We start from the raw sequence: 23,877 nt of genomic DNA, 5'->3' as shown, positions 1-23,877 counted from the left end.
GACAATTAGCTGGTGAGAGGGACAAAGAACAGATAGAGATCAAATCCAAACAAGAAAACCTAGGCAAAAGAGAGAAAATCAGATGCCTAGACAGCAAAAAAATCATGAGGCAGACAAGGAAGCATGAAGATATGGCCCAAAGGAACAAAATAACCCCTCAACTGAGATACAGAAGTTGAAAAACTAATTAAAGATGCTCAAACAAATCTAAATCAATTCGAGTTGAAAGAAAATGTGGCAAGAGAGATGAAGGATATAAAGAAGATACAGGGTGTCAATCTGGAAGAACTCAAAAGCTTGAAGAAACAAATGACAGAACTTATGGGAATGAAAGGCACAATAGAAGAGATGGAAAAGAGAGGGGAGACATACAACAGCAGATTGGAAAAGGCAGAAGAAAAGATTAGTGAACTAGAAGACGGGACATCTGAATTCCTACACACAAAAGAATGGATAGCAAAAGTAATGGAAAAATACAAGCAGGATTTCAGAGAACTGATTGACAACATAAAACAAATGAAGATACATGTTATGGGTATCCCAGGAGAAGAGAAGGGAAAAGGGGAGAAACAACAATGGAGGAAATAATTACTGATAATTTCCCAACTCTTATGAAAGACATAAAATCACAGGTCCAAGAAATGCAGCATACCCCGAACAGAATAGATGCAAATAGACCTACTCCAAGACACTTACTCATCAGATTGTCAAATGTCAAAGACAGAGAATTCTAACAGCTGCAAGAGAAAAGCGATCCATCACATATAAGGGAAGCTCGATAAGACAAAGTACGGATCTCTGAGCAGAAACCAGAAAGTGGTTTGATATATTTAAGATACTGAAAGAGAAAAACTGCAAACCAAGAATTCTATACCCAGCAAAACTGTCCTTCAAAAATGAGGGAGAGTTTAAAATATTTATAGATAAACAGACACAGAGAGTTCATGAACAGGATACCTGCTCTACAAGAAATACTAAAGGGGGCACTATAAGAAGACAGGAAAAGACAGGAGAGAGAGGTTTGGAGAACAGTTTAGAAATGAAGATTAGCAGTAATGGTAACTAAAAGGGTAAAAAAAAAGAGTGAAAAATTAGATATGACATATAAAATCTAAGAGAAAAAAATGGTTGAAGAAAGTCCTGCCTTTACAGTAATCACATTAAATGTTAATGAATTAAACTCCCCAATCAAAAGACATAGACTGGCAGAATGGATAAAAAAAACAAGATCCATCTACATGCTGTCTAAAAGAGACTCATTTAAGACCCAAGGACAAAAACAGGTTGAAAGTGAAAGGCTGGAAAAAGATATTTCATGCAAACAATTAACAGAAAAGAGTGGGAGTACCTATACTAATATCAGACAAATTAGACTTCAAATGTGAAACAATTAAAAAAGACAAAGAAGGACAACATGTATTAATAAAAGGAACAATCCATCAAGAAGATATAATAATCAGAAATATCTGTGCAATGAGCCAGAGTGTCACAAAAATACATGAGGCAAACACTGAAAGCACTGAAGGGAGTAGACATTTCTACAATAATAGTTGGAGACTTCAATACACACTCTCATTAATGGATAGAACATCTGTACAGAGGATCAATAAGCACACAGAGATTTTGAATAGCACAATAAATGAACTAGACTTGACAAACATTTACAGTCATTGTAGTCCACAACAGCAGCATACACATTTTTCTCAAGTGCTCATGAATCATTCTCAGGGATAGACCACATGTCGGGTCACAAAGTAGATCTCAATAAATTTTAAAAGATAAAAATTATGCAACACACTTTCTCAGAGCATATTGGAATGAAGTTAGAAATCAATAACAGGTGGAAGGCTAGAAAATTCACAAATATATGGAGGGTAAACAACACACTTTTAAACAACCAGTGGGTCAAGGAAGAAATTACAAGAGAAATTAGTAAATATCTCAATGCACATGAAAATGAGAACACAACACATCAAAACTTATGGAATGCAGCAAAGGCAGTGCTGAAAGGGAAATTTATCATCCTAAAAGCCCATATTTAAAAAGAAGAAAGCAAAAATCAAAGACTTAACTGCTCACCTGAAGGAACTAGAGAAAGAACAGCAAAATAATCCCAAAGCAAACAGAAGGAAAAAAATCATAAAAATTAGAGCAGAGCCGCCGGTCTTGGGCGCAGGCGCTGTGGCTCGGCTGCTTGGACCCACCGCCGCGCCTCAGCGAGAAAGTCTGGTCTGCTCTCCTTGCCGAGCCCGTCTCTCCCGGGGTGTCACCTGAGCTATGCCCCGCTACTGCGCGGCGATTTGCTGTAAGAACCGCCGGGGACGAAACGATAAAGACCGGAAGCTGAGTTTTTATCCATTTCCTCTGCATGACAAAGAAAGGCTTGAAAAATGGTTAAAGAATATGAAACGTGACTCATGGGTTCCCAGTAAATACCAGTTCCTGTGTAGCGACCATTTTACTCCTGACTCTCTTGACATCAGATGGGGTATTCGATATTTGAAACAAACTGCAATTCCAACAATATTTGCTTTGCCAGAAGACAATCAGGTATTGCAGACAGGGAGAAGGGGTTTAGGTTGAGCATAGTGGCATATTGCCAGACAGGTTATCAGGCAGAGGGGGTGAGAGGGAAAGATAATTGTTGTAAAAACAAATTCTTGAGTTAAAAAAGAAAAATTTGTGCTTTTACCAAAAGTGACAATCTTTGTAAATCATTTTAATTAAGCTGTTATGAAGCAAAGCTTAGAACAAGTAAACAGAAGATAATACATACACAAGTTCTTCATGTAACTTAATGAGCAAGGATTTTTTAGTGGTCTTTTGAATGGTCTGAAATCTTCCCTTGTATATTGAATATGCTTAATGCTTTTTAAAGAGCACTTTAAGGTATATTTGTGTTGTTACATATTTAGAACATATTTTTTTTAACTGCATTAACCTACTTGGCCAGTGTACTGCTCAGAGTTATAATTAAATAATCAGCACTACTTAATAAGAGAATAAGCCTAGAAAGGGCATCCTTTTTAGAATTTGAAAATATTATTTTCTAGGGAAAAGACTCTTCCAAAAAAAAGTCTCAGAAGAAAAAATTGGAGGGTAAGAAAGAAGAATCATTTACATCAAATGAGCCTATGAAAAATACCATTAACAAGGACTTGCTCCCTGAATGTGCAAAATTATTTGACTCAACTGCCTTGGTACGGCCACCAGCTCCAAAATCAGAAAATACGCAAAATAACATATTAACTCTTAACCTGGTTAAACAAGATATTGAAAAACCACAGTCTACTTTGGAAACATCAGATGTAGGTATTTTGCACACATCTTTTGACAGTCTAAATTCTACAACTATTACTTGGACAACTGCAGATTCAGAAGATACTCAGCAGTCTTTGAAAACTCAAGAAGTGCTTGAAATAGCTACCAGTCATTTTGCTAATCCAAATTTTACAGATAACTCTGTGGAAATTAAGTCAGCACAGGAAAATCCAGTTTTATTCAGTACAATTACTCAAACAGTTGGAGAATTAAACACAAATAAGGAATCTGTTATTGCCATTTTTGTACCCACTGAAAATCCTAGACCTGTAGTTAATTCTTTTATACCTGTCCAACAAGAAACTGTGGAAACGGAAGACATGGATATTGAAGACTCCTTATATAAGGATATGGACTATGGAACAGAAGTTTTACAAATTGAACATTCTTATTGCAGACAAGACATAAATAAGGAACATCTATGGCAAAAAGTTTCTAAGCTACATTCAAAAATAACACTTCTTGAGTTACAAGAGCAGCAAACTCTAGGAAGATTGAAGTCTTTGGAAGCCCTTATAAGGCAGCCAAAACAGGAAAATTTGCTATCTGAAGAAAATGTCAAGATTATAGAAAACCATTTCACAACATACGAAGTTACTATGATATAAAGTTTTAAAGCTACAACTAAGCTTTTGCAGCCAAACTAAAACTATATGTAACGTGAACTTTTTCCTGTCTAAGTTTCTCCTTTTAATGAAGCTAGAAAATGCTCTAATGTTCTGAACTAGATTCTGTTCTTGCAGTGCTCATTTTTAAGAATCATTGAGCTGTAGAGAACAGTTTCATTCCTTGATAACTTTCCAAAATAAAGTTAAAATATAGTACGTAGTATGATTAAGTCAAAATAAGAGAACACTGTGACGTGGTTAAAAAGAGCCCATAATAAGAGCCAGGCTCAGGAATCAGACCTGGTTCCACCATTGGCATATGACTTAGACAAGTTACCTATCAAGCTTGAGCTTTGGTCCCTAATTAAGGGCATTTAGTAGATCTCTGATGTAGTCCATTTCTTTATAGTTCTTTCCCTTTCTATGAGGATACCTTTAACAGAACAGGTTTTCTATAAGATAATCTATACTTACATATTACTAGAAGTTGGCTAGAATTCAATATTAGTAACTATTAGAATATCCTCTATATTTACTGAATTCTGGGTTTGACTTTTTGGCTACTTATACATCTCTACTATAAAGGAAAACACTCCTTTCCTAATTTTACTCAGTTGAACTAAAATAAGGAACTACTTAGCCTTGTTCTTAGGAGAGGTACTTCAAACTTTAAAGGATATGTATTTCAATACCTTAAATGTGATTTTCCATCTTAATACAGACATTTAAGCTTTTTAACATTCTGTTCTCATAAGGTTATATTTGTAAACCAAAAGATGAAAATGAGGTTAAAATATATATATATTTTAGAAATCATAGTTTATCTTTTTCTTAATAGGTATAGCTTTTTAAAAGTTTGTGCTTGTGTCATTTTTAAATTCCAGAATGATACAGTAATACCTAGTACTATACATTTCCATCTCTACTTATCTTAATGAAATTTATAAGCAAGAAATTATAGATATGTGATGAAGACCTTAGGGAGATAAGTAGGAAAGAGAAATGACATTGATCTAAATAAAGATACTGCTTATGTCCACAAGAATTTAAGAAAAGTGAATGTAAACGCAAAGATTTAGTGATAGTAACACAAATGTGAAAAATAGGTGATATGTTCTCTTAAAACTGGCAGACAGTATAATTAAACAGGATAGCCTGTGGTTGTCCTATTGCTTATAAGTTCCTATTAGGCTGAGTCTTAGTTTTCTCATTCATAAAATATACTGTTACCTATCTTGTAGGATGGATTTGAGAATTATATAAGGTAATATGTTTTTGGTCCCAGAAAATAGGAGGTGCTCAATAAATATTAGTCATCTCCAAACAGCAAGTAGAATACTAATTGTTTTGTAAATGCATGGTGATTATTTTTGGCCAGATTTCACTTATTTTCTTCAGGCTAATAAAATTGCTATTATATGTAAAAAAAAAAAAAAAAAAAAAAAATTAGAGCAGAAATAAATGAAATTGAGAAGCAATAAAGTTGATGGACCCTTAGCTAGGCTGACAAAGGAAAAAAGAGAGAGGATGCAAATAAATAAAATCAGAAATGAGAGGGGGTACATAACCACTGACCTTGCAAAAACAGATAATGAGAAAAGACTATGAACAACTGTGTGCTAACAAACTAGACAACTTAGATGAAATGGAGAACTTCCTAGAAAAGCATAAACAACCAACATTGACTTGAGAAGACATGGAAGACCTCAACAAACCAATCACAAGTAAAGAGATTAAATCAGTCCTCAAAAAACTCTAAAAAAAGAAAAGTTCAGGACCAGGTGGGTTCACATGTGAATTCTGACAAGCATTCAAGAAAGAATTAGTAACAAGCTTGCTGAAACTCTTCAAAAAAATTTAAGTGCAGAGAAAGCTATGTAACTCATTCAATGAAGCCAACACATCCTAATACCAAAGCCAGAGAAAGGCACTACTAGAAAAGAAAATTACAGACCAATCTCTTTAATGAATATAGATACAAAAATCCTAAACAAAATACTTGCAAATCGAATCTAGCAGCACATTAAAAGAACTGTATACCATGACCAAGTGGCTTTTATTTCAGGTAGGCAAGGGTGGGTCAACAAAAGAAAATAAATTAACAAAATACACATCAATAAATCAAAGGGGAAAAGCCACATGATCATCTCAATTTTGCAGCAAAGGCATCTGACAAAATTCAGCATCCTTTCTTGATGAAAACACTTCAAAGGATAGGAACAGAAGGAAACTTCCCCAACATGATAAAGAGAATATAAGAAAAACCCATAGCTAATATCATACTCAATTGGGAAAGACTAAAAGCTTTCCCTCTAAGATCAGGAACAACATAAGGATGCCCACAGTCACCATTCTTATTCAATATTGGGCTGGAAATTCTAGCTAGAGCAATTAGGTAAGAAAAAGAAATCGAAGACACCCAAATTGGAATGTAAGAAGTAAAACTTCCACTGTTCGCAGATGACATGGATTCTACATGTAGAAAATTCCAAAAAATCTACAGTAAAGCTATTAGAGTTAATAAACAAGTACAGCAAAGTGGCAGGATGCAAGGTCAATGCACAAAAATCAGTAGTGTTTCTATACACTAGTAAGGAGCAATCTGAGGAGAAAATCCAGAAAAAAAATTCCTATTGCAATAGCAACCAAAAAAATCAAATGTTTAGCAATAAACTTAACCAAGGGCATAAAAGACCTATACGCAGAAAACTATAAAAAATTGCTAAAAGAAATCAAGGAAGACCTAAATCCATACTGTGTTCATGGACTGGAATACTAAATACAGTTAAGATGTCAGTTCTACCCAAATTGATTTATAGATTCAATGCAATACCGATCAAAATCCCAACAACTTACTTTGCAGAAATAGAAAAACCAATAATTAAATTTACTGGGAAGGGTATGGTGCCCTGAATAGCTAAAAATATCTTGAGAAAGAAAAATGAAGTGGGAAATCTCACACTACCTGACTTAAAAGCATATTACAAAGCTATTGTGGTCCAAACAGCATAAATATCCTGGCATAAAGATAAATATACTGATCAATGGAATCGAATTGAGTATTCAGAAATAGACCCTCTCATCTCTGGACAATTTTTCTTTGATGAGGCAATCAAGTTGACTTGACTGGGACAGACGAGTCTCTTCAACAAATGGTACTTGGAGAACTGGATGTCCATATCCAAAAGAATGAAAGAGGACCCATATTACACACCTTATACAAAAATTAGCTGAAAATGGATCAAAGATCCAAACATTAGAGCTAAAACCATAAAACTTTTAGAAGAAAATGTGGGAAATATCTTAAAGATCTTGTGATAGGAGGTGGTTTCCTAGACCTTAGAACCAAAGTGCAAGCAATGAAAGAAGAAATAGATCAACGGGATCTCCTCAAAATTGAAAACTTTTGCACATCAAAGGACTTAGAAAAATAAAAAGGCAGTCTATGCACTGGGAGACAATATTTGGACATCACATTTCAGATTAGGGTTTAATATCTGGAATATATAAAGATATCCAACAACTCAACAACAAAAAGAGAAAGGACCCAATTTAAAAATGGGTAAAAGACATGGACAGACACTTTTCTGAAGAGGAAATACAAATGGCTCAAAAAACATATGAAAAGATGCTCAACTTCACTAGCTTTTAGGGAAATGCATATCAAAACCACAATGTGGTATCATCTCACACCTACTAAAATGGCCATTATCAAAAAACAAAACAAAACAAACAAAAAAACAGAAAACTACAAGTGTTGGAGAGGATGTGGGAAAGAAGTTGACTTATTCACTGTAGGTGGGCAATCACTCAAGAGTGCAACCACTCTGGAAGGCAGTTTGGCAGTTCCTCAGGATGCTAAGTATAGAATTGCCATATGATCCAGCAATGTCCTTACTAGGTATATACTCAGAGGAAGCCAAGGCTAGGACATGAACAGACATCTGTAAACCAATGTTTGTATCATCCTTATTCACGATTGCCAAGAGATGGAAACAGCCCAAATATCCATCAACGAACGAGCGGATGAACAAACTGTGGTATATTCATGATGGAATTTTAGGTAGCTGTAAGATAGAATAAAGTCATGACACATGCAACAATGTGGATGAACCTTGAGGATATTATGTTGAGTAAAATTAGCTTGAAAGTAAAGGACAAATACTGTATGGTCTCACTAAAATGAACTAAACATAATGAGCAAACTCTGAGAGTTCAAGTTAGGAATGCAGGTTATCAGGAGGTAGAAAGAGGATCGAGATTGGGCATTTGAAGCTGAAGGAGTTCAGAATGTTCAATAGGAGTGTTTGTAAAGATCCAGAAATGGATGGCACAATACTATCTGATGGCAGCACAATACTGTAGGTATAATGAACAAAGCTCAGTGTGAGTATGGCTGAAAGAAAGCATCTAGGGGCAAGTATGACACCAGAAGGAAAGATAGAGGATAAAAACTGGGACTGTATAACTTAGAAAAACCCAGAGTGGCCAATGATGTTGATAAAATATAGAAATATAAGAAGGTTTTTACATGAAGAGAACAAATGAGTATCAACACTGCAAGGTATTGAAAATGGGATGATATATGGGAAAAAATACAATCAATGCAAACTATTGCATTGTATATTGTAACAAAGGCAATATACCAAAGCTATGTCAACAAAGGGGGATATAAGGGAGGGGTATGGCATTCTTGTTGTTGGTGTTTCTCCTCTTTTATTCTTTTTTTATTCTTTTTTCTTCCTCTTCTTTTTTTTGCAGAAGAAATGGAAATGTTCTCATATAGATTGCGGTTGTGAAAGCATAACTATATGATAGTGGGAGCTATTGATTGTTGACTTAGGATGAATTGTATGGTGCACAAATAAAACTGTTTAAAAAATAAGCAGAAAGATACAAATGCTGGAGAAGACGTGGAGAGATATACCTACTCACTGTTGGTAGGGAGGTAGAATGGTGCAGCTCCTCTGGAGAGGAGTGCGATGGTTCCACAGGAGGCTAAGTATATGATCCTGCAACCCCATTATTTGGTATATACTTGGAAGAACTGAAAGCAGGGATACACTTAGGCATTTTCAGACTGGTTTTCATGGTGGCAGTATTCATGATTTGCAATGAATGTTGGTGGCCTAAGTACATCGACAGGTGAACAGAAGGGCAAACTATGGTGTATACATACACTGGAGTACTGAATGGCTGCAAAAAGAAATGAAGTTGTGAGGTATGCAAGTGGGTGAATAAACCTTGAGGACATTATGTTGAGTGAAATAAGCCAGAAACAAAAGGAAAATATTGTAAGGTCTCCCTAATATAAACTAACTATAATGAGACAATTCTGAGAATTGAATTCAAGAGCATAGGTTATCAGGGGATAGAAATTGGACAGAGATTGGGCAATTGACAATGCAGGAGTGCAGAATGTTCAATAAGGCTCACTGCAAAGGTTCACAGATTGTAAGCTCTTACAGCAGTCCTATCTATTCCTGAACTTTTACATTTAACAGCTGTCTATTTAGTAAAAAATTTATATTCTCTGTAGCACATTTTCTAATTTATACTTTTATGGTCAGTTTTCTTAAACAATATAATGATATGGAACATAGAATAGGGAAAGAGATCTTGGTTTTCTGTATACGTCAATGTAATACCTTGATATATCCCAGAGTATTTGGGGCAGGAAAAAAAAGGATTTGCAAAGTCTTGTCGAGGGACTGGGGAAAAATGTGGATATATTAACTTTCCTCACCTGGGGAATTTCTAATATTCTTGCAAGCATTTGGAACTACCAATTTAATAAGTCATGCCCTCGATTATGGGGCTTGCCCTTAAGAAACTTATTCCTGAGAAGAAGCTAAGCCTACTTATAGTTATTCATGAGTCATCCCCAAAGAACCTCTTTTGTTGCTCAGATGTGGCCTCTCTCTCACAGCCACCTCTGCAAATAAACTCACTACCCTTCCACCTATGTGTGACGTGACTCCCAGGGGTATAAATCTCCCTGACAATGAGGGATATGACTCCCAGGGATGAGCCTGGCCCTGGCATTCTGGGACCGATTATGCCTTCTTGACCAAAATGGGGAAAGAAATGAAACAAAATAAAAGTTTCAGTGGCTACAAGATTTCAAATAGAGTTGTGAGGTCATTCTGGAGGTTATTCTTATGCATTATGTACATTCCTTTTTAACTTCTAGTGTATTAGGATAGAAGGAAATACCCGAATCTGTTGAACTGTAATCCAGTAGACTTGATTCTTTATAATTGTATAATTATACAGCTTTTATTATGTGACTGTGTGACTGTGAAAACATTGTGGCTGACACTCCCTTTACCCAGTGCACGGGCAGACGAGTTATAAAATAAAGACTATAAATATAAATAATAATATACAATAAGAGGTATGGGATGTTTTAGGGTTCTTCTCTATTTTTATTTTTTCCTTTATTTTGGAGTAATGAAAATGTTCTAAAATTGATTGTGATGATGAATGTACAATTATATGATGATACTGTGAGCCACTGATTCTATACTTTGGATGGACTATATGGTGTGTGAATATCTCTCAATAAAATTGCATTTAAAAAAATGAAGGTGTAAACGTAAGGACACTTTAAGTTATAACTTAGAGAATTAGTTGCTAGCAGACCTGCCTTACAAGAAATACTAAAGGAGGTTCTTCACTAAATTTAATTGTTGGACGCAAGTGACCCCAAACAGTAATTCAAATCCATATAAAAAACCAAAGAGCAGCTAATTACTTATGATTATGTAATTATAAATTAAATTATTATATTTCTTTTCATTTCTTCTATTGACTGATTTAAAAAGCAATTGCATAAAACAATATGTATCCAATTGTATGGCTGGAGCAAAGCTGTATTGGAGTAAGGAAATGACAACAGATGGTAACTTGACTCTATAGGAACAGATGTTTATATATAACAAACTATAAATATGTACTTGTTCTCCTTTCTTCTCTTGGCTTCTTTAAAAGATACTGAAAGGAATTATCGAAAATAATCACCATTAATGTAAAAGAAAGCAGTAAAAAGGAATACAGAAGACATTATATAATATACTACACACACACACACACACACACACACACACACACACACACACACACTATATAAACCAACCAAAGGACAGATATCATTAGAATGGATGAAAAAACAAGATCCAGCTACCTGCTGTCTATAGGAGTTACACTTTGGATACAAAGAAAAAATTGGTTCTAAGTAAAAGGATGGTGTTTTCATTTCCTTCTCTGCTCAAGCAGAGAATACCATGCAGTGGGTTGGCTTAAACAGTAAAATTTACTGGCTCACGGTTTTGAGGCTGGAGAAGTTCAAATCAACAAGTCATTGCGCTGATGCTTTCTTCCTGTGTATTGACATTCTGGGGCTGGCTGCCAGGTGAACCTACGCATAGTCTGTTCTGTCATCTGGCATTACACATGGCAGCCTCTCCTGGCCTCTCTCTTCTCTTCTTCCAGGTTCTGTTGACCTTCAGCTTCTTACTTCCCATGGCTTTCTCTCCCTTTGTCTGAATTTCACTCTGCTCATAAAGCACTCTATTAATAGGATTAAGACCCATCCTGATTGTTGGGGCATATCTTAACTGAAATAACCTCATCAAAAAGTCCTACTTACAATGGGTTCATATTCACAGGAAAGGATTAAGTTTAAGAACACGTTTTTCTGAGGTACAAAGCTCCAAAGCACTATAGATGGAGAAAGATATGTCATGCAAACATCAATGAAAAGAAAGCCGATAAAGCTTTATAGAAATCTACATTAATGTCAGACAAAATAGACTTTAAAACAAAAAGCGTTAGCAGAAATAAAAAGGAACATTTTATAATGATAAAGGGGCACTTAAAAGCTTTAACAATTATAAACACATATGCACCTATCAACAGTCTCGAAATATTTGAAACAAAACCTGACAGAATTGAAGGGAGAAACAGACAATTCAACCATAATAGTTGGAGAATTTGATACCCCATTTTCAATAATTATGTGCTGGTTTGTATATTTATGTCCCCCAGAAAAAGCCATATTCTTTAATGCATTCTTGGGGCAGATGTATTACTTTAGATTGGGTTGGAACCTACTGGTTCAGTGTCCATGGAGATGTGACCCACCCAACTGTAGGTGAAAACTCTGATTGGATAATTTCCATGCAGGCATGGCCCCACTGATTCAGCATGGGCCTTGTTTACTGGAGCACTTATAAGCTTAGACAGAAGGAGCTCATAGTGAGCTGGAGATGAGACAGACATTTTGAAGATGGCTGTTGGAAGCTGTTGCAGACATTTTGGAGAATACCATTTTGAAACGCAACTTAGGAGCAAGCAGACACTAGCCACATGTCTTCCCAGCTGACAGAGGTTTTCTGGTTGCCAATGACCTTTCTCCAGTGAAGGTACCCTTTGTTGATGGACACTTTATGACCTTAAGACTGTAACTGTGTAACCAAATAAACGCCCTCTTATAAAAGCCAATCCATTTCTGGTGTTTTGCATTCTGGCAGCATTAGCAAACTAGCAAAAATGGATAGAAGGCAGAAGATAGACAAGGAAATAGAAGACTTGAACAACACTATACACATATTAGACCTAATAGACATCTATAGAATAGTCTTTCCAACAACAGCAAAACATGTTTCCTCTAAAGAATACTGGGAACATTCTATAAGATAGACCATATGCTAGGCCATAAAACAAATCCTAATACATTTAAAAGAAATGAAATCATACAAAGCACATTTTTTTCTGATCACAATGGAGTAAAATTAGAAATAACAGAAAGAAATTTGGGAAATTCACAAATATATGGAAATTAAACAACACACTAAGATGGCTCAAAGAAGAAATCACAAGGGAAATTAGACAATACTTTGAGATAAATAAAAATGAAAACATAACACACTAAAACATATGGGATGCAGCTAAAGCAGTGATTAGAGGGAAATTTATGGTTGTAAATGCCTACATTTAAAAAGATCATCTCAAACCAACAATCTAATTTTCCACTAGAAAGAAGAGTATACTAAATTCAAAGCAAGCAGAAGGAAGGATATGATAAAGATTAGAGCAGAAGGTAATGAAATAGAAATTAGAAAGTGTGATGGTTAGGTTCATGTGTCAACTTGGCCAGGTGATGGTGCCCATGTGTCTGGTCAAGCAAGCACTGGCCTGTTACTGCAAGGACATTTGTGGCTGGTTAATAAACCAGAAAGCTGGTTTATTAAATCATCAATTGATTGCATCTGTGACTGATCACATCAACTAAGCGTGTGCCTTCCACAAGATAATTCAATCAGCTGGATTTAATCCCATCAGCTGCAGGAGAGAACGTTCACTTCTTCTTCAGCCAGCCAGCCTCTCCTGGGGAATTCATCGAGAAACTTCATCGGAGTTGCCAGCTTGCTGACTGCCCTATGGAATTTGGACTTGGGCATCCTGCTTTTCAGAGTTTGGATTCATGCATTCTGCCCTACGGAATTGAACTTGTGCATCCCCACAGCGTGAGATACTTTTATAAAATCTCATATTTACCAATATCTCCTGTTGTTTCTGTTTCCCTAGAGAACCCTAACTAATATAGAAAGGCAACAGAGGAAATAAACAAACCCAAAGTTGGTTCTTCAAAAAGATCAACAAAATTGACAAAACTTTAGCTCGACTGACCAAGATAAAGAGAGACCACTCAAATTACTAAAGGGAAATTACTAACAATCTAACAACAACAACAAAAAAAATTGTAAGGGAGTATTATGAACAATATGCCAACAAGTTAAATAACTTAGATGAAATGTGAACTGCTAGGAAGACACAAACTATCAAAATGGACTTAAGACATAAAACATCTGAAAAGACCAACAATAAGTAAAGAGATTGAATTAGTAACAAAACTTCCCATAAAAAAAGTCCAGGACCCGATAGTTTCACTGATGGTAAATATTAAACATTTAAAGAATTAACACCAATTATTACAAAAAAGAGAAGAGGAATGAATAGTTCCCAATTCATTCTATGAAGGCAATATTACCCTGATACTAAAACCCAACAAATATAACAACAAAAAAAGAAAATTAAAGACCCATCTCTTATGCTTACAGTTGCAAAATATCCTCAAAATACTAGCTAACTGAATTCATTAATTCAATTAGCACATATAAAAAGATTATACACAATGATCAAGTGGGGTTTATTACAGGTATGTAAAGGTTGGTTTAACATTTGAAAATCAATGCAATACATCATATCACTAGAATAAAGGCCATGTTTTAATCTTATGGCTTGCTAAAATAAATACAATAGGTTGGTTTAACAACAGGAAACTTACTTGCTCACAGTTTCAGAGGCTAGAAGACGTGCTTCCTCCTAGGGTCGGTATCTTCTGGTTGGCCATCAATTTTTGGGTTTTCCATCACATGGCAATGCATATGGTGTGTCTTCTTCTTTCTCTTCTGGGTTGCTTTGACTTCCAGCTTCTGGCTTCTCTCTATGGTTTGTTTTTCCATCTTACTTTCACTCTATTATAAAGGACTACAGTAATCTGGATCAAAGCCCAACCTGATTCAGCTGGGCTACACCTTAACTCAAGTAACATCTTAAGGAGATCTTGTTTACAATGGATCCATTCCCACCAGAATGTGGACCAAGATGAAGAACATGTCCAAAATGAAGAATGCAATTTAATCCATCATAGGACAAAAACTACCATCTCAAAAGACACAGAAAAACCATTTGACAACATTCAACACCCTTTCATGATTAAAAAAAAAAAAAAAAAACTCAAACTAGGATTAGAAGGAACCTCCTCAACCTGATAAACAGCATCCATGAAAAATCCAGAATTGACATCATCCTTAATAGCGAAAGCTTGATTACCTTCCTCCTACTATTAGGAACAAGATGAGGATGTCCACTCTTGCCAATTACACATTAACATAATAGGAGGATCTAGCCAGGGTAATTAGGCAAAAAAAAAATGAAATAAAAGGCATCCATATTGCAAAGGAATAATTAGAACCTATCTCTATTTACAGATGAAATGATATTGTATATAGAGAATGTTAAAGGAACCATGAACAAATGAATTCAGCAAGATTACAGGACACATCAGTATATAAAAATCAATTGTATTTCTATACAATGGCAATGAACAATCAAAATATGGAGTTCAGAAAATAAAAGGGTAGGAATAAATTTAACAGAAGTATAAAACTTGCACTCTGACAACTACAAAACACTGCTGAAAGAAACTAATGACCTAAATACATGGAAAGACATCCCCATGTTGATCCATCAGATGACTTACTATTGTTATAGTGGCAATATTCCCCAAATTGGTCCACAGGTTTAACAGAATCCCTATCACAATCTCAGCTGGCTTCTTTGCAGAAATTGACAAATTGATCCTTTAAATTCATGGAAATTCAAGGGACTCAGAATAGCCAAATAACCTCGAAAAACAGCGAAGTTGGAGGACTCATACTGCCCTATTTTTTCAAAACATTACAGAAAGATAGTGTGGTGCCAGCATAGGGTATATATATACTAATGAAATAGAATTAAGGGCTCAGAAATAAACCCTTGTATTTACAGTCAATTAAGGGTGCCATAACAATTCCATGGGGGAAAATAGTCTGCAAAACATGGTGTTGAGACAACTGGATAGCCACAGGAAAAAGAATGAAACTGGGCCCCCACCTCACACCACACACAAAAATTAACAACAACAAAAAACTGATCAAAGAGAGCTAAAAGTATAGAACTCTAAGAAGAAAATCATTGAGAGTGAAAAGAAAACCTAGAGAAGAGGAGAAAATATTTGTAAATTCTAAGTATAAGGGTCTAGGGTCCAGAATATATACTCTTACAACTCAGCAATAAAAAGACAAGTAACAATGGACAAATGACTTGAACAGACATTTCTTCAAAGATATATGAATTGCCAACAAGGACATGAAAAGACATTCATCACTAACCATTAGGAAAATGCAAATCAAAAGAATAAGATACTACTTCACACCCACTAGGGCAGCTATAATTCTCAAGACACAACACAGCAAGTGTTGGCCAGGATGCAAGGAAGTTAAAAAAGTCATATGCTACTGGTTTGAATGCAAAATGGTGTACTGACTAGGAAAACAGCCTGGCAGTTCTTTAAAAGGCTGTAGTTCCCAATGACCCAGCAATTGGGTATGTGTATACCCAAGAGAAATGAAAACAACAAAAAAGGAATGAAGTATTGATACATACATACTTTACACAGATGAACCCTGAAAACATGTTAAGTGAAAGCAGTCAGTCACAAATGACATACATATATATATAATTTGATTCCATTTATATGTATGTAACAGCCAAACTTATAAGACACAGAAAGACACAGAAAGCAGCTTAGTGACCACTTAGGGCTGGGGGTATTGGTGGGAAATGGGGAATGTCTGCTGATGGGTATGGTGTTTCTTTTTGTGATGACGAAAATGTTTTAAAATTGACTGCAGTGGTGGTTACCTAACTTTGTGAACATTTAAAACCACTGACTTGTATACTTTGGGTCAACTGTACAGTTTGACTTATAGTCAATAAAGCTGTTATTTTTTGTTTAAAGAGAGGCAGAAACATCGAACAATCCCAAAGTATAGGCCTTACTTGGGTATGGACTCAAATATACTAAAAAGTCATTTGCAGCAATTTTGTGAACATTCATCATGCTATGTTCTTATGATAACACTTTACTGTTTGTGTGTTAATTTTTATAAGTTTCATAGAAGTATATCAAGCAACTATAGAACTCAAAATTCTAAATGGTTAAGATACAGCAATATCACTACTTTAAAATAATACAGAGGCAACTTGGATTCTTTTCTAATGGCAAGGGACTATATTATTATAAACCCTTATTATTTAAGGATTGTGTAAGAAATTCAAAATTACACTTATTATTATAAACCCTTAGTGGGGTCAACGGAATACCACAAAATCAAATACATTTCTCTAAGAGAAATAAATGAAGAGGGAAAAAACAGGAATATAAACAACCTCATGACAGTTCAGATCATATTTGGCCACCAAATAAATTTTGGTATCAAACTTATAACAACAACATCAACAAAGACTTTTGATTATTGAAACTTGTCACATCTCAGAATTACAGATAAGGGGACATATGCAGTATAAGTTCAAGTCTCAGCTCTGATGCATCACCTTTGAAGAAAATGACTACCTATTTTATAACAATCACATGTGAGTGAAAATAAAAATGGGATGATGTACATGTAATTGTACTGAGCAAGCTATAAATATGGTTTCATACCATGTTTTCTAAAAAGTCTGTTACTATTTAACATTTTATTTTAAGAAAAGAAATAACATTAAAATAGATGTTTCTGGAGTATCAACATACAATGAAAAACAAAGTACAACCCCCACTCACCACCCCCCATTTCCAATGCTTAAAGAGCATTTATCCAGCTGTAGTCCACTTTCCTTAATTTTCTCAGTTCTTTTTCTTCAGATTTTGACAACTGACTTATAATATCTTCTCCCAAATCTGTGTTGTTTATATCCTGGACTTTTTCAGTAAAATCATTTTCTTCATCTGAATTATCACTTTCTTTTTCTTCTTCCATATCAACATCATCAGAAATTTCTTCAGTACTTTAACAACAGAAAAAAAATGCAAGAACTTACTGTTAAATACATATTTTCTCAACAAAATCTTTCTAATTTAAGACACCTTCATGGAAACATAATCATATGGACAAAGTAAATGAAAAATCTTTTTAATTGCTCTTTATAAATTGAATTATAAAGCAGCAGATAAATTTATAGAAAGTGTAATTTGAATTTCATACACAATCCTTAAAACATACTCAAAAGATGTCTTACCCTTATTTTCAGTACATTTTATTTGATCTAATAATTCTATATCCTTTAACTACATTTAAAAACTGAAATAACAAGAGATATAGTGGAACAATATCCTAATAAAGGATAGGTAAACACTCACAAACCATCCTGTTTCCCTAAACAGAATTTCTAAACATATTTTAAGAACTGTTTTACCTCTTAGTCTCCTTAGACAGCAGCAATGAATTTACAAACATGGAGCATAGAAAAGAAGCCGATGGCAGTACATGGGCTGGAGTGTGAAGAAGCTAGAATAAAAACAGCAAAATAGTTTAATTTAAAAAGATTATCCCTTGGCACACTGTTCCTTCCAGTGTACTTACTAAGTACCTTTTATTGTAAATGCCAAAGTTGAACACAAAACACATTCCTTATAGAAAAACCAAACCAAAGAAAAACAAACTCCCATCTTCCTAAATTTATGCAACCAACCAACCCCTCTTCCCTCACCCAAGGTCCAGGACAATATAATTCCAATTCATAAGGTTATGCTACTTGGCTTGGGTATTAAAGTTACATAATATACAAATGACTATTCAAAAGCTGTTTTTTACAGAACAATTGTACAAAACTCCAATCGACGGTGCCTCAGTGCATTGAGTCTGTTTCACACTTTGTGTTAATAATTATTTACCTCATTAATTTCAGGTATGTTTTCTGTTAAGGGTAGTTGTACCAGTTCATTCCCCAAAGCTTCATTTAATTTTTCATCCTGCTGTTGCCTGTGCTTTCCCAGAATGAAATAAAAAGGGGTTGTCGGAAGACTTTCTTCTGCCAGTAGCTATAAGGATTTAAGACAAAGGAAAATTATTTCAGTAGAAAAGTAGAACTAGTAGAACTACTTTAAACTCAACAGTAAGTACTACCGAGTCATCAAGTGTCAAGGATGGAAAGATCCTAATACGATCCTCTCATTTTACAGGCAAAGCAATTGAGGTCACTTATATGGAAAAAAGCAATACAACGGGCACTTAGATCACTGAACAAAATATGTATTTACCACTGCTTCCTCCCCAAACTCTACACAAGTGACAGGAAAGGAGTTTACAAAAGATCATAAACCCACAATGATAAAGAGAGTGGTTGAGACGGTTATAGCAATATGCTAGAAGCTGAAAAGCAGTTTGAAGGGTGGTAACTAACTTTGTAGACCAGGGAAAGCAGACTCCCAAGACAGCTGTGGGGAAAGCCAAGACATATCTGTATTTATACCGCAGAATTCCACAAATGCTCAGAAATGGTAGTAATAATATACCTGTAAGTGGGGGTGAAAGTGGGTCTGAAAGAACATGTAGACAGGTTGCAAGTATATTCAAAAAGCACTCAGATTCCCAGGTATTCCCCTCAGCCCCAGAAGAGAAGTGGAAGTATATTCCTGGGAGATGGGAGCAGAAGAGTGTCTCTGGACTGGGGGTGGTGTCTGTCACAGCTGAAGGCAATCGTAAATATTATGTGGGGCTTCTTAGAACACTAGCTGCCAAGGCTAAACACTTCAGGTAAAAGCTTAGAAGTATTTTATCTGAGCAATTTGGCCATTTTAAGAGGAAAAAACCAAAATGACACTGGAGATTTTCTCAATAAAATTGCTCAGCTTGATAGTGGAGGCCAAAAGAGACAGTTCTACCTAGGCAGAGAACTTCCAAATGGCTGTTTTGCCCACTTTTAGATAATAGCAGATGGCTAAGAATCATCAGACTCTGATAAAAACCTCTAAAAGGAAAGAAACCAAAATAGGATGAAAAGCAGCAAATAAAAAACCGATGGAAACAGACCATGAAAAGTAATAGATCAGATGACAAAGATTAGGAAATCTCTCACAAAACAGATGAGAGAGAGAGAAAACAGAAAAAATTAGAATTTGAGCAGCATTCCAGGAGGTTTAAGACTAAAGAACAGGAGTTCCAGAAAAAGAACGGAAAAAAATGAAAATAAAGTATTCACTAATTCCTCCCTAGTCAGTTCTCCATTCAAAACTCTCCAAAGAAGTAAAATGGTGCAGCCTCTATGGAAGTTTGGTGGTTCCTCAGAAACTTAAGTACAGCATTACCATATGACACCACAATCCCACTTCTAGGTACACATGCAAAATAATTGAAAACAGGGACTCAAACAGATTTTATACATCAATGCTCATGGTAGCATTACTTGTATTGCCAAAAGGTGGAAGCAACCTAAAAGTCCATCAATGTAAGAATGGATAAACAAAATGGAATATTATTCAGCCATAAAAAGGAATGAAATACTGATACATGTGACATCATGGATGAAACCTGAAGATACCATGCTTTGTGAAATAAGCCACACACAAAAGGGCGGATATTGTAGGATCTCACTCATATGAAATAATCAGCTATGCGATTGCTTGGAAATGAGAATATAGGTTACCTGGGGCAGAGGTGGGGAATGGGGAATGCTTAGCTGGTACAGCTTCTGTTTGGGATGATGGAAAAGTTTTGGTAATAAATGGTGGTGATGGCAGCACAACACTGTGAATGCATTTAACATCACTAAATTGTTGTACTTGGAAGTGGCTAAAATGATTAATTTTAGGTTGCATATATGTTACCAGAATAGAACTGTACAACACAAAGAAAGAGCCCTAATATAAACCATGGACTATAGAAAATAATACAATAATGTTTCATCAGTTGTAACACAGGTAACATACTAATGCAAAATATTAATAGGGAAAACTGTGTGTGTGTGTGGGTGATCTAGGGGAACTCTTACTTTCTGCATGATTTTTCTGTTAACGTACAAATGCTCTTAAAAAAACAGTAACAACTCTTGAAGGGGGTCCACATTTCATTCAGAGGAAAACTCAAAGATCTATCTACCTAGACTACCTATTTACAATTGCAAGCTGCACCCCATATTTTCTTTTCCTCCATCCACCCACCCTCCCCAATCCATCATTCTTACTGTCTTCTAAAATACTACATATTTTATCATTTAATGCTTATTGTTTATTGTCTGCATCTTGTGGCTAGATTTGCCTATTTTATTCATTGTGCCCCAAATACTTAGACCCGTCCCTGGAGCATAGCAGATTATCAAAAAAACCTGTTGAATGAATTCAATGAGTTTTCAGAGAAAAATAAACAAGCCAAGTTATAGATAAAGGATCAAGAATAAGAACAGTACTGGTCTTCTGGCAACACTGGAAGCTGTAAAATAATTGGACGATACCTTCAAAATTCAAACAGAAAATGATTTTCAACCTAGAACTCTATAATCAAACAACCAATCAAGGGAAGAATAAAACAAAAACATTTCCAAATATGCAAAGTCTTAAATTTGCCTTCCGTGCACTAAGAGAATGTGCTTTAACAAACCAAGACAGTGAACAAAGAAAGAGGAAAGCTATGGGATCTAATATAATAGAGGTGAAATGAATCCACAGAATGATGGTGAAGGTAGAAACTAGGATGTCTACTTTGCAGTGGGATTTATATAGGAGCAGTAAGTCCAGACTGAAGTAGGTCAGAAGGCTCCTGGAAATATTTCCTTAAGACCAGAAAGAATAGCCAATATGACAGAAAATAATGAGAGGAGATTTACACAAATTGGATTGCTTGGTGTTGAATTAGGTGAGAAGGACACAGAAAATTAAGCAACTAAAAATAGAAAATCTTCAACTCCAAAGGAAAAAAGTTCTTTATAAAAGCAAAAATAATCTGCGCATTATTACTACATGGCCCTGCTATGAATATACATGGTTATAACAATGAAAACATGAGAAATTTAAGATACATCTACATCAGGAAAAGTGGGGAGCAGGAAGGGTATGAATGTGGGTGTGTAAAAACCTCAACTTCAAAAAATGAGAGTTAACAGATAACACCTAAACCTGAAAAAATCCATAATTGGCAATATACATATGTTTCTTAGAGATATGGAGGTAAATAAAAACTCCAGCAAAGAGTCAAGAATGATTGTGTTTGTGGGCTACTGCAGTGGTGCTGAAAATCAGTTTTTCCTTAAAAGCCTTACAGAACTATTTGACTCTTTAAATCACAAGCATATACAACTGATTATAAAATTAAAACTAAATTTTAAAATAATGATACAATTTTAAGAAAAGCAAATCAGTTTGCGTGTGCCCTTTAATTTCATTTAGGGCCAGTTGACTTTTAAAATATAATCTTATCTCTGTGGGGAGGCAGTGCGGTCTGCATCATGCATGGTCAAAACATAACATACCTGTTTGCTTGTTGGTGTGAGTTTCTCTTCTGGAGACTTTGTACTGAATGTCAACAAACTCTGAAAAGAGATTGATTAACGATGCAAAAGATAAACTGTAGAACGCAAATCCAAATAAGGTGTTTACAAGTTAGAAGAATGAGAAGGTCAATTTTTCATTTTGATATGTATCTGCTTACAGAGAAGTAATAAAAGATTTATATAATGGCTGTGAGAGTGAAAAGATTTTTCTGAGAGATCATATTTAAGAACTGGTAATGAAATAAAATTCAACTAATAGGTCAAACTTAAGCCACAATTTTATTTTTGGCAAATCAAATACTAAAATTTAAAGAAAATGAACCATGCTAATAAAAACAATTTAAAGTAATTTTACTTGTCTTCTGCATTTTTGCTGTCACTGAGTTAATGCAAGCAAAATTTAAAAAGCTTCAAATGTGTGATAACTGAAGTGCTAATACATTCACTAATAATCCTGCTGTACTAAGCATAATAGATGACAACTTCTTTTAGAAAGTAATCTTTAATGGAACTATTCTGCCTGTCATGGGATGACTATTACTCTCTAATATTAAAGCAACTGAAAATTATACCTATAAAGTGACTGCCTATTCTGAGGAAGGGGAATTACCTGTGATTTTGTTAGGAAGTAAAACTGAGATCTGTTCAGCCACTGGTAAGCTTCTGAGGTGAATGATTCAGGGACATCTCTTGGAACAAACACTCCCCAGTGGACTTCCTCTCTGGAGATATTTTTTTGAATACACAATGGCCTTGGCTCACTAGGTTTAAATACAAACACTAGAGGAACAAAACAAATAGACATTAATGATTTGCTTGAAAAGGTTAGTTTTAGCCTCAGACTGGCAGATCACACTGATCCTGGATTCACCCATTGGTTAAATGGTCCAGGTCATGAATATTTTAGGTTTTTGATTCAACAAATATCTACTGTGTGCCTACTGTGTGCTAACAGGTTGACTGTGAAGGCTGTGAAGATGTACAAAAGGCAGAAGAATCTCTCTCCAGAGAGCAGGGCTTACTGCAAAAGACAGACACCAAAATATTACAATATTTTGTGGCGAGTACTAGAACAGAAAGTAGGTAAAAACTGCCTCAAGATCATAGTGAAGGAACAATTAATGCTTCTTGGGGGAACTGAAATACTTAAAAAAAGTGATATGTCTCTTGGAATTTGAGGGCAGAGTAGAAACTGACCTGTGGATAAATGAATGATATACTGGAGCTCGCCCAGAACTAAATGTCTGAGCCAGAAAACAAGGAAGGGCAGTGCCTCAGGCAAAATGACTTCAGTAAACATATGATTAAAAGGCAAGATTTACTCAAATTATAATTAAAAATATTGAAATGAAAATTTAGGAAATAGATTGCTTCTTACTGACAAACTAAGGTCTGTACTTACAATCTGAACCCATTGTAGACTGAGAGATTGCAGCAATATTCTCTGAATTAGGATCAGGTTCCATAACTCTAACATTTAAGTTTGTACTCCATTCCACTGTAGGGGAAAAAAAATGTGATACAGTTCTAAGAGAACTACTAAAAACTTTATAAAGTGAGAAAATGTCACTACTCAATTTTTGCTATACATTATTCCTGATGCACTGTTCAACTTTTTGACAACTTAGAATGTCTACTCAATCTTTACCGGGACAACCAACTCTATCATTTCTGAGATTTTATGCCTTCAACTAATACATGCAGATATATTTAAATTATCTGTGGAAGACTACTAAAGTTAGGAAAAAGAAACAGAAAAATAAAGCGCACTTCAGTTACTTCCTCCACTATGAAA

The 23,877-nt window shown here is 35.2% G+C and overlaps 2 protein-coding genes across 2 annotated transcripts in view; one reads left to right on the top strand and one right to left on the bottom strand.

The window, feature by feature from the left end:
- Positions 1 to 2,262: 2,262 nt before the first annotated feature.
- Positions 2,263 to 4,194, top strand: LOC119544354 (THAP domain-containing protein 5-like). The gene is made up of 2 exons (XM_037849782.1): positions 2,263 to 2,550; positions 3,054 to 4,194. The coding sequence occupies exons 1-2, from the start codon at positions 2,278 to 2,280 to the stop codon at positions 3,927 to 3,929; spliced, it is 1,149 nt and encodes a 382-aa protein (XP_037705710.1). The 5' UTR covers positions 2,263 to 2,277; the 3' UTR covers positions 3,930 to 4,194.
- A 13,084-nt stretch (positions 4,195 to 17,278) lies between these two features.
- WDR75 (WD repeat domain 75) overlaps positions 17,279 to 23,877 on the bottom strand; it is a 32,261-nt gene continuing 25,662 nt past the window's right edge. The window contains exons 16-21 of the mRNA XM_037850471.1: positions 23,485 to 23,580; positions 22,693 to 22,862; positions 22,062 to 22,121; positions 18,493 to 18,639; positions 18,015 to 18,106; positions 17,279 to 17,606 (exon numbers count right to left, since the gene is read on the bottom strand). Coding sequence (XP_037706399.1) covers positions 17,402 to 17,606; positions 18,015 to 18,106; positions 18,493 to 18,639; positions 22,062 to 22,121; positions 22,693 to 22,862; positions 23,485 to 23,580 — 770 coding nt within the window. The 3' untranslated portion in view covers positions 17,279 to 17,401. The remainder of the gene's footprint in view (positions 17,607 to 18,014; positions 18,107 to 18,492; positions 18,640 to 22,061; positions 22,122 to 22,692; positions 22,863 to 23,484; positions 23,581 to 23,877) is intronic.

Source organism: Choloepus didactylus, chromosome 9, assembly GCF_015220235.1.
Source record: "Choloepus didactylus isolate mChoDid1 chromosome 9, mChoDid1.pri, whole genome shotgun sequence".
Lineage (NCBI taxonomy): Eukaryota > Metazoa > Chordata > Mammalia > Pilosa > Megalonychidae > Choloepus > Choloepus didactylus.
Note: the sequence above shows the minus strand (reverse complement) of the source record. Positions and strands in the feature narration are given on the sequence as shown.